The 12,168-nt window shown below is 41.6% G+C and overlaps 1 protein-coding gene across 6 annotated transcripts in view; it reads right to left on the bottom strand.

The window, feature by feature from the left end:
• dlg5a (discs, large homolog 5a (Drosophila)) overlaps positions 1-12,168 on the bottom strand; it is a 35,888-nt gene that overhangs the window by 23,144 nt on the left and 576 nt on the right. For all 6 annotated transcript variants that reach the window (XM_028603402.1, XM_028603406.1, XM_028603403.1 and 3 more), the window contains exons 1-2: positions 12,004-12,168; positions 1,012-1,080 (exon numbers count right to left, since the gene is read on the bottom strand). The exon at positions 12,004-12,168 is cut by the window's right edge and continues 576 nt beyond it. In XM_028603402.1, coding sequence (XP_028459203.1) covers positions 1,012-1,080; positions 12,004-12,168 — 234 coding nt within the window. The remainder of the gene's footprint in view (positions 1-1,011; positions 1,081-12,003) is intronic.

The raw sequence follows: 12,168 nt of genomic DNA, 5'->3' as shown, positions 1-12,168 counted from the left end.
AGACTTACTTTTCCTTTCCCTGGCCTCATGTGTCAACAAGATCGGTTCCATTCTACATGTAATGACTCAGATATTATTCACCCGATTGATTTTAACAAAATCTAATTAAAATAAAAAGGGCATTCTCTTTCGTTGTGTCCTTGACACTAGAGCTGCACGATATGAGGAAAATATGCGATATCGATAACGTTGTTAAATATCGTGATAATGATATTACTTAAAGTAAATAAACCGTGTGCTCAGTTCTGCTGCTTTCAGTATTTTAGCAGAATACTGAAAGCAGCAGAACAGAGTACTCTATTTAACACATTTCTTGTTATATTTAAAACAGATGAAAGGAAATCATGTCCAACATTCTTTTATTGAACAAATTGAACATTGAATTGAATATAAAAAGGCACCACTAAAAAAGAATGACGTTTTCTACTGATATTTTCTTTCAACCAACAAAAAATGTCAGTGTCTTTCGCGATATGTCGCAGCCTTTTGCGATGTATATATTGCGATGACAATAAAAAAACAATAAATTGTGCAGCCCTACTTGACACTTTGTCAAACAGACATATTCTGACAAAACATTAAGGAGTCATTTTCAGGGTTGTTTTCTTCATTTAAAAAGAGCACCCACGGCAGGAAATCAACATTTGGCCCTTTTGGAGGTTTATGTAACACTGCTGAGTCATTATGGACCTTTGTCAAAACTAGGGAAAGCCAAGCATGGTATCCTTAAGGAAAGAGGAAGATATTGGGTGAGTGTCTTTTTTCCCCCCCAATATGGAATTATTATTCTTTTTAAGATTATTGTTTTGGGGCTTTTCCCTTTATTATATAGTGACAGTGGATAGATAGGAAAGGAAGAGAGAGATGGAAAATATCTGAACTTTGTAACTCAGCAGAAGTACCCTAATATGATCGTGAATAGGATCACACAAGTTATAACACAGCCATGCCGATTTTTCTTTTTCTTTGTTATGTGTTTGCATGTCAGGTATCTTGGATTGTTATACATACCAACGCTACTGAGGGAGCTGCTGCTTTCTGAGTCAGATGGCATAGTGGAGAGAACGCTGTACGTGGAACCTGCCAAGAGACAAAAGGCCAAAATCTACATTTAGATATGAAGCACTGGTAAATTGATTAACCAATTTACACACCAGCATGAATTAACTGCCAGTACAATGTGGAAAGAAATGAATATTACACCGTCAGCTTCATATTCCCTGCACAGTCGTATGATAGATTCGGTGCAGGGTTTATACTTGGAATAATAACTTCAGCACTCCTTAGCGGCTCTAAATTATCACTCCAGACCACCGTCGTCATTAAACCTCCTTTCCCTCACTGTGCACTCTGCCTTGCTTTGATGTATAGTCCCTGTATGTTTCTGCTACACAGGCAGAATGTCACGGCTGAAATAGGATTTTCTCTTTTTATGTCAAGCACATACAGAGGGAGAGGGAGAGAGAGACAGAGAGAAAATGGTTCTCTATCTGAATAGCTGTACACACTGTTAAGCTGGGGGATATTTCACACGGGCTACCACAATCCATAGGAGAGGCTATGCAGATCCCTATTATACTGCAGAGTCCCGGCTCCAAAGGGCAACATAAACATGGTTGACAACACAGAAGTTTCTTTTCTAAAAGACACATATTACACTTGTGCTTTTTGCAAAATCATCGATTGTATTGTACGCTAAAAGCTCAATTTCTACCCATATTCTCTATGAGCAGTAGATGGGTTTTACATCCCCACACATGAAATGTAAACTTGGTGTGTTAGCTGCTGAAATAAGACATCACGATCACCACAATGTACAGTGAATAAGGTCCTCTTGAAACCAGCACAGTTTAAAAAATGTTTTCAGTAATAAAAATGTAAAAGAAAAATGGGGATAAGGGACCAAATTGTTATTTATTTAAAAAGGGGCCACCGGAGGAGTTTTAGGACCTTTAGCCAAAATAGATCCTCCCCAGTAACATTTTTCTATGACCCTCCAAAACAATTTGGAAAATAGGCACGACCCTCCCCTAACAATTTATCAATACCTTCTGTACTGGTTTGTGCTTGGCAAATATATACAGATTCCCATTGTTTTTTTACAGCCATGACATACAAGACTAAACCTCTGCTTTCTCATCTGACGCATCACACTCCTCTGTTATGGTGTGGTGGCCTTTTCAGTAGATTTATTCGCTAATGTTGTTGTGGAAACAATAAGCATGGAAACTAAATGCACACTTCCTGCATTACTGCATTACTTCAAATACTAAGTTACTCCTCTAGTAAACTAGTAATCACATGAAATAAAACAATAAAACATTGAGACCATTCAGCAAAGCACTCTGGGTAACATTCAACCCACAAACTGGTTGCTATGGACTCATCACTAGGCTTCCTCCACTTCGCCGTTTGAACAAAGTGGAATAAACGTAAGTCCAAATCTACACAAAACCTGCAATCAATTAGTAAGCTGACATCAAATGTGGCATTTAGGAAACCTTTACTGTAACCTTGGCACGGTAAGATGTCCAGACTAGTGCAACAGTCATTTTTGTTTACGTCCTGCTGCTCCCATCGTCTGCCAGGAAATATTTTTTTTTTACTAAAGCAGTATATGAAATCAGATGTATTACCTACTACCATTTAGTTGTTTTGTGTTATTTAAGATATTTATAAAATATCTGATCTTGCCAGATGTAATTCTATTCCACTCATTTTTTAAACAATGCAATTACCCGTTTCAGCCACCAGGGGGGCAGTGGTCCCCGTGCCCCACAGCCAAACTCATGGGTCAGACCCATCTGGTAGCGAAGGAGGACCGAGACTAAGTGCTACATGGAAAAATATGCACCAAACAAGCCACTTTGAAATTTTGCTGTTTCATGAATACAAAAGTTGAGTGACACCCCCGGACTAAAAAATGTTGGATGACCCTCTCCTCAACAAAGAATAAAAAGACATGACACTCCCCTATTTTCCTCCGGTGGTCCATTCCATAAATAACGAGGGTCCCTAAGACACAAATGAGCTGCTGATGCATGCCAGTCTCTTTTAGTGAGTAAACACAATAAATCACTGTAGAGAACTGCAAATGGCTAACCCCACCCGATTTCTTTTAATCTAATTAAAAAAAAAGAATTTATGACTGTAACTAACAATTATTTTTCATTTATTGATTTGTCAGTGATTATTCACTTGTTGAAACCAACAGGCGTTCAATCTCAAAAATGTCAAGGCAACGTCTACAAATGTCTTGTTTTGTCTAGCCCAAATTCCCCAAAAAGATTTTTAATTAACGTAATAAAAACAGCAAATCCTAACATTGGAGAAGTTAGAACCAGAGAATGATTTGCATTTTCCACTTGAAATATTACTAAAAATAATCCATTATCAAAATGGGTGCTGATTAAATTTCTTTCTATGCAGCACTAATTAATCGACCAATTATTTCAGCTCCACACTGATATGTAATATCAATAATGACAATTTTAGAAACAGCACAGTGAGTCACAGGTAATACTAATCTAATGTGATAAATGCTCGCCAAACACATGGATAAAGTCTTCCTCTGTACAGGGTTTAGAGAGCAGGGGAATGGTAGCTAGCTTTGTCAGCAGCAGGCCATAGATTGACACCAACTGCTCTAGATCTCCATCTCTGTCCTTGCCTCCCCACTGGGTTTAGCTACAACTCTGGCTCCAGCCCTCAATGTGTGACAAGGCCAAGCCTAATTAACTATGAGCTCTGTGCGACTGAACCACTCCATCTTAGGCCCCGCAGAGAGAGGAGAGGGGGGGGCAATAGGGGAAGCCAGGGGAAGGCATGGAGCAGAGGACAGATGAAAGCAGATAGCCTAACTAAGTCGCAAAAGAGATAAGGAGGGAGGGAGTTTGAGAGACAAAGAGGGAGAAAAAGAGAAAGAGGAGCAGGGCGGAAAGGCTTTTAATCTGTTCTGACATTCCCTGATGCTCAACACTTTTGCTCTGCGAAGGGCTCGGAGCACACAGCTTTGATTTCATATTGTTCCATCAGACAGGATGAGAACCACTCGGGGGCTGCTCAGCATTAGTCCTCTGCAATCAACACGGCTATGCAAAAGTCTCATGCTCATTTCCACGGCTGCTTTGAAAGGCAACAACTGAACCCAGTATCTGACTAACGAGGTCTCATAGTAAAAGGCGTGAGCCGCTGAGAGGTATTATGCCACCTCAGCTGAAGGATTAAGTCTTTTTTTTTTTATTCTGTACAGAGTCAGTAAAGCTTTTTGCCAGAAAAAGCTGTAAAATGTAGCTTCTTGAACGTTGGATTTTGTGAGCTGAAAACCAAAACACTCCGATGAATTAAAATCCCAGTAATCTCTCTGCCACTGAGGACACTCGCCAATCAACAGACAGCTATAACTCCCACGAACGGGGCAATTCTGGGACAATCCTCGGTATCTCACAATCTGATTTGGCTGCGAGGACAAATACTGTATGTGCACCAAAATTCCCACATTTAGATCAGTGTCATGGGCTGATTAGTTAACCCCACAAGCGTACCAATGAATGCATTATGGATTTGCATGTCAGATATCTGGCGGTCGATGGGTCAGGGGCATTCGCCTTTTCCAACAGGCTCTTAATCATTGATAGCAATTAGCACCAGCCACAGTCAGTGAGGCTGATCATTTGTAAACAGGTTCACTGCATCAATAAAGCAGGCATCCATTAGGGTTGCATAGATCTGATGATCTACAGTGGGAGAATCTGCGTGTCTCTACCAAAACACATTCAGACAGGACAGATCAGAGAAATTGTACCCAACATTCACGTTACATTTTAACAGATAGATACATCTTGACAAATTTTCATCAGGAGCCGTATGTGTAGTTATGTGGAGCGAGGTTCTGATACGGACTTCCATTAGGAGAGATGCACTCTAAAAAAAGGTGAGAGATATTTCAGTGGAGGACCTGAGGCAACAGTAACAAAGGCTGTGATCTAAATAGGTCAGGGGAGTACTCGCCCTACCTAAAGGGTTCCACTTCCCCCACGCTTCTTTTCTCCACGCTTTCCCCTCTGCTTTCCTACCCAATCAAGCAATGTGCTCAGCAACCAACAGTTGCTTCAGACAACCAGATTATGTTCTCCGGCACATAAAGCAAGATGACACACGTTGCCATGGTGAAACTGGAAGAGAGGAATAGTAAATTCTGCAGCATGGTGAAAAGGAAGAGCGTGAGAGTTAGGGAAAGCTGGTGGAGGAGAGCCTTTCTCAAAGAAAGATGCAAAGTCTGGCTTCCACCGTCGGGGGAGACTCAATTATTCATCAGTTCCAGGAAATTCTCTTATCTGACAATGTGAGTGGCTCCTAAAACATGAAACACCATCGCGACTGGACTCTGCTGCTGCTTCAAACTCCTTTTATCGCAACACGTTGACAAGCCTTGAAACTATGGATTTGCAACAGCCCAGGTGTCTGTTCTGTTCCCACGAACACGACAAACACAATTTTTGGGGCTACTAAAAAACAGCATTAGCATTCCAAAAATAATAATAATAATAATAATAATAATAATAATAGTGTGCTATTCTCTATTAGACGCTGCCAGCTATTCTCATGGTCATTGAGCAGCAGTGATTAAAAACATAAGTCACAGACCAAGAGGCAAACAGAGCCTAAATGGTCTTTCTCCTTTTGTCATCAGCTTTACTACCATTAAACTACAGAAGCCCAAATAATAGGACCACTAATAATACAGTTTAAAACTAACCCGGTCATTTTACAGTGTACTTGGGCGAGGCTGAGGGATGTGTCAGTATTAAGCCAGAGAGCAGAAAGTATCTCTTTTACCCTGGCATCCAAGACCTCCAAATCCTGGCTGTGGTTCTGATCACAGTATGGAGGATGTAGTTTCCCACTACTCTGTCTCAATACCTAAACTCAGGATGTTCACAGATACCGGAGAAGTGATTGATGGATTTTTAGATTATTATTAATGCATTAACATGAAAGCAGTACTTTAATATTGTAGCTGATGGGTGGAGCTGGTTTTAACTGCTTTCTATGCTGTCAGGTAGTTTAATCTATAACAATACTTAATTGTTACGTTGTACGTATATTAAACTAATCATATATTTTGTATGTAAAATTATCATCTGAAAAACAACTATAGCTGTGAAATAAATGAGTGCAGTAGTAGTACTAGTAGTGGTAGCTGTAGTAGCAGCAGTAGTAGCAGTAGCTGACCCTTGTCACAAAATCAGTGTAAAGTTTGAATTGTGGTTATTGCATCTGCAAATCCGTAAAGAAACACAACTGACCAACACCAATTCCCGCCCTGTAATCTGGGACTTCCAGTAAGCCATGAAGTGGGCCAAACTTCTGGGGAGGCAATGACACCACAGGCCAAGATTCTGGGCCATGCGCCAGCGAAGCCTTGCTGCCAGAGTGAAGGATTGATCATCTGATTTAAGGAGTCTACACTAAGCATAAACATGAAGACATTTAACGTGATGACTCCATGAGGCAGGATTACTCCACCGCACGCACCTCGCCTGACTCACAGCTTCATGTTCATCGAGGCCTATGGTCAAACCCACCCACCTTATACACTCAAAAGGTCCAATTTTGCCCTGTGGCATGACTCAAAATAAGATTGCTTATACTGTTGGTTGAAATGAAAGACTCAGATGCAGCATTGGTCATTTTGAATCTGTGTAAACACTCTGGGGCATGAGGTGAGAAAACAAGGAGATGGGTAGAAAAAGACCTAAAAAGATCCTAAGTCTTCAGCCCAGCAGACCTGTCAGAACTGCTGAGCAGCACCAAAGTCCAATAAAGCCCCAGAGTGCAATCCAGCCTGGCCTATTATCAGCACACCATAACGGGGTTTCTCTCTGCAAAGAGCACTACCTCAGCATTATGAGACATGATTTTGTTTTTAAAACCACTTGCCTGTGTCAAGGGTTGGGTTAAAAAACAAAAAAAGGTGAAAGATGTCTGCAACATGTCCTCCAGATGCTCTGCTACTAACTGTTGCTAGTACAAATATGAGTCAAAACAGTGCCAAAAAACGCCTGTCTATGTGGAATAAACCCACTGCTGGAATTTGGGCAATCTTTGTGACATTCCTTTCATGGTTAATCACAGAGGAGGCCATCTTGATTCAGACAGCGTTTTCATAGTGTGTTGAGATAATTCAGTCATTAAACTGAAATATTTTTTTATTAAAAGGTCATCAGAGAAGGAAATCTTAGTGTAGAAGAAAAGTGCACATAACCATTTCTCAGAGCTAACACTGCAGATATGACAGATAGGCCTTTTCTATTACATACAACCATTATGGGCAACAAAACATATGTTGCGCTGTAGTCCCATTTAGCCCACTGTGTAAAGCATGTGATGTTAAAGCTTGGTGATACATCTGAATGATTGTAGCTTTTCCATGCAAGTTTTTTTTTTTATTAAAGCATTAGAAAAAACCCTCTTGGCATTGATGTTTTCCTTACATTTCTGACAAGTGACTCACCTAGACGCTCCAAAACAATCTAGCAGACAACCGATCATCAAAAAATCTAGACTGTCACATTTGAGATTTGTCTCCCATCTCCCATCATCAATTGTTATTCAGGGCATTCTGGTCATAACACAAGCTATCTTGGCTTATTTGTTATATCATCTAACCCCCAAAATAGTTAACCTGAATCTTCTCTTTGACCTTTGTCATGTGACATCTCGTTCTTTTTTCTTATCTATAAAAAAAAAAAGAAAAAAGTGGAGGTACTAAAGTGCAACAATTGTCAGCATCGCTATCATCTGGTGATTACAAGTCAAATTGGACCTGGTGTCAGGTGCCAGATATTTGGAGGACAATCGACTGCAGACAGGACAGATAAAGAGGTAGAGAATTAAACAGATAGAGAGACAAGGAAAGCAGAGAGTGGTAGATAAAGCCTGGACACCATGATGGGAGGAGGGATAGACAGAAAAGACAGCAGAACAAAGCAGAATATAGCAAAAACAAGAAAAAGGGGTGTGTGTGTGTGTGTGTGTGTGTGTGTGTGTGTGTGTGTGTGTGTGTGTGTGTGTGTGTGTGTGTGTGTGTGTGTGTGTGTGTGTGTGTGTGTGTGTGTGAGGGGGTGTAAGACCAGGAGAAAAGATGTTTATTTCCATGACTTCATAGCACTGGTAAACATAAAGATGCGGGCATTTCCTCTACCTTGTGGGGTAATGAGAAAGTGGAGGAACATGTGTAAAATGGTAATGAAGTCCTGCTCCACAGTACAGCCTCCTGGCTGTGGTATGCATAATCAGAGTGTAGATAAACCGGCCATGAGATAGTAATGCTAAAAACGAAAAAATACACAAACTTTACACTTAAAAGATGCTGTGTTAAGTGAACAACAGAATTACGTTGAACCAATAACACAACAATAATGACCCAGTGAAAGTAGAGGTCAACCTCTCATTATCTCAGGCCTTGATTAGGTGGATTTATTGAGCAACATTACGGAGACCAAACCCTATACCATTAGTAGTGCTAATTACAACTCAACTAAGGCCACAACTGATGATTTCCTTATCTAGGTTCTTTATTTAATTGGTTCAAATTGCTTGTTTTGTCTGACCGACAGTCTAAAACCCAACTATGTTCAATTTACAATTTAAACGCAGAGAAAATCTGAAAGTTGTCACATTGAAGAAGCTGAATCTTGTGAATATTTTGTATTTTTCTTAATCACTAATTTGACCGTTGATCGACCACTTCAATATGCAGCTTTGTACATGGGGGCGCACGCTCGACCAGGTGAGCTACCCAGGCGCCCCTGGCTTACTTTAATAACGAGATAGCCTGGCCCATTTTCAACTGAGACACCGCAGTGTAATAAAACTCACAGTGACAATTCGTATAATATGTGATCTAGTCATCAATCACACCTAAGCAGAAACATCCGTTAACAGCAGATGAATTGATGGCTTCCTCTACACAGCGAGAAGTGAATAAAGTCAGACTAGAGGTACAAAGAGTGGTGAGGGGAAAGAGAGTGGGTTGATGAGGTGAGTGACAGTGTGCGTCACTGGGTGACAGACTGACAGAGAGAGAGAGAGAGAGTAAGTGAAGCCAGGTCCAGCCCATGGGAGATATTTAAGAGCAGTGGTCGGGACAAGAGCGCCAGGGTCATAACTCATTCTGTCTGTCCACTGTGGTTTATGGAGTGGGTCAGAAACTCACACACTCACACACTCACACTCCCTCTTTCTATCACCCTCCTCTGTCTCTCTGGCGTGTCCTTCTGTTTAAGTGTGTGGAGAAACGAAACCACTCAGTGGGGGGGGGGAGAAATATTATGATTCAGACAAAAGAGAGCGAATTTTAAAAAGGGATGGAAGTTGAGTCAGAGAAAAAGACAAAGCACAGGAACAAGAAACCGAGACCATTAGAAAATAAAGCCAAACAGACAGCAGAAGAACAAGATGACGTTGCATCCTGTCAGGGGGAATTGTGTGGCCCTCCTCTCGGAGTGACTTTAAATCACTGTAACAGGCCCTTGAATCTGAAAAGAGCGGGGGGGGCGGGATGTGCAGGTACATCTCTTCTACTACTCTATTCCTTTAGGTCGAATATTGTCCATGTAGCGCAAGGGGGTGAGCACACAATCCAAGTCATGAAAATGGCTTTGATTGCAGTTGCTTGGATTTATGAAATTAATTCAATACAGTTTGAGAACATTACGTCAGTCATACTCAAAATTCAGGTTGAATGTCAGAGTTAGAGGATTTGACGCACACTGATGCACAAAACAGGCTAAATAATGAATGATTTGTTAGTATGTTCTCTACAGCAAATGTGTTGAAGTTTGCCAGCCAAACACTAATAATTTACAGAGCCTGAGATTTCAACAATTGAACATCTGTATTCTTTCCCTTTTGGGGTGAGGATGTTTCTTTGAAATTTGGAGGATTTCATAAAGTGTGCGTGTTGAGAGCCTCAGCAGGCAAAGGAGGCGCATCTGAGAACAAGAGCAGGCAGATAGCTTGAGAAGGAGGAGTTGAGCGCAGGTTGCAATCAGCAAGACTTATCGCACATGCTCATATTCCCTCTCTTCACGCACCCTGCGCTGTTCATCACAGACACGCTGGGGCTCTGAAGAGTTCCCCCCTCTCAGCTGTATCTACCAGCCTCTTTGCCTGGAGGTACTCTGTGAGTGGCTTGTCATCGGTCTCTCACAAGTGCGGTTAAAACGCAGTAATCGCATCATCTGAATCACTACACTGAAGATAATAAAAAGCACATTAAAAAGAAAACACAAGACTTCAGTAAAAACAGAAGGAGCCAAGAGCGTGGCGGCTAATACAGAGGACTGTGGAGGCATGATAAAGGCTGTCTCGCAGAGAGAGTTTTACACCACAGAGAGGAGAGCAGAGGGCCTAATCCTCTGTTGAATAACCACAGGCTGACTAGCCAGACTCACTACTGGTACTCACTCTCTCCCAGTACAGGGCAGGTCGATTCTGGTGCTACGGTCTATAAAAAAAGGTGTGTGAGGAAAAGCCTAAATCCGCACTGTCATGTCAAGCATAAGTCAAGGGGGCTAACAGAGGGACCAATTTTGCAGCTGCTCACAGGTAAACAACTGTCAGTGTATTTCAGAGTGTTTTTCTGCTGCAGAAACAGTCAATACAAGAAAGTAATAAAGCTTAAGAAAGCATTAACAATACACTCAGCAGAGCAGCAAGACACCAACTCAGCATTACCTGCTAAGGTTGGCTTCATAGTAGCAGACAGAGACGTGCTACACGTTGGCAGCTGTAAACTATAGATCACATTATGTTTTTAAAAAGGACATATCCGTTTGAAATAAAGCTTATGCCATTTAAAAATTATCTGCCCGCATGGTTGTTTTGCGTGTGGAATATGCCAAGGAGAATGCATACTCTGCATCTCCTCCCAACTTTTGGATCTCAAGGCTCATCCTGTATTCAGGCCCTCAGGGCATGACACTGGTTGTGAGTAAGCCACTGGCTTCAGTCATTCACACAAAGCAAAACAGGCAAAACTAGACAAGGCTTTTACACTTGGTTGCCTTTTGTCTCTGTGCAACAACAACAATAACCAAAACCGCTGAAGTGGAATCACATGACTACAATGAATACACTGTAATTAAAAATGGTACAATCATGCACCATGGGAGAAAAATCTGGTTAAATATATTGTTAGGAACACCAACATGGGTTTCTCTCTAAATGGGAAGGTAGACTGATCTAAAAGCATGTATGCTTTAGGTTTGTATGCATGCATGGGCAGGCTGCACGCACACACCCATGCACGGGTCAATATGGACCAACGTGTCAGTGGTACAACCGTTGTCATGGAGATAAGTCAGGCTACCTAATGTACCATAACCATATCACGCCACTGATAACAAATTTGAGTAAGTGTTAGATATCTGTGAATTGATCTTGGTTTTTTCCTCTTAACGATGCACAAATATCACAGACTACATTTACCATACCTGGCCAAACCAGCCTTACACAATGGATGTGTATTCTGTGTGTTGCAGTGACTGGGGAGGAGCCTTTAGGGCAGCATGGCTGAGAATAATGACAGAACAGCCCTTTGGCTGAATTAACCACAAGCTGTGCATTGGATCTGCAGGCCACAGTGAATATTTAAAGATACAGACCAGTGCATTATGTTTTGCACATGATTTTAACAGAGCATATTGTTGCACAGTGAGTGAGTTATGATTACAAATGTGTAACCGTGTTGTTAAGGAACACTGGTGCTTGCCCTTGCAGCCTCCACATGAACCTTTATTACCATTTTATACGGATTTTGGTTAATAATAAATCAAGCTCCAAGCCTTGCTGTTGTGCAGCTATCCCCACACGGTCGTCTGGCGCCAGACCACCCAGACTGTACACAGCAAAGGCTATGCTGTGGCTGGTCCACTCGTTTTTACATTCGCGTGAAAGCCTGTGTATGAGTAGCCTAGTTCGTGTTTCAGCTCTTACCGGTGGAGTGGTCCACAGGTCCTCCGCCGTTGTTGCTGAACAGGGCAGTATACAGGTCAGGGTATGCCTTCTCCAGGGCCACACACAGGTCGAGGAAATGGTCGCTCTCCTTGTTCATCAGCATCTTCAGAAGGTGGTCTACTTTCTCGGCGCTGGACGAACAGT

The sequence above is a fragment of the Perca flavescens genome, chromosome 17 (assembly GCF_004354835.1).
Source record: "Perca flavescens isolate YP-PL-M2 chromosome 17, PFLA_1.0, whole genome shotgun sequence".
NCBI lineage: Eukaryota > Metazoa > Chordata > Actinopteri > Perciformes > Percidae > Perca > Perca flavescens.
The sequence above is the reverse complement of the archived record's forward strand: the minus strand, read 5'-3'. Positions and strand labels throughout refer to the sequence as shown.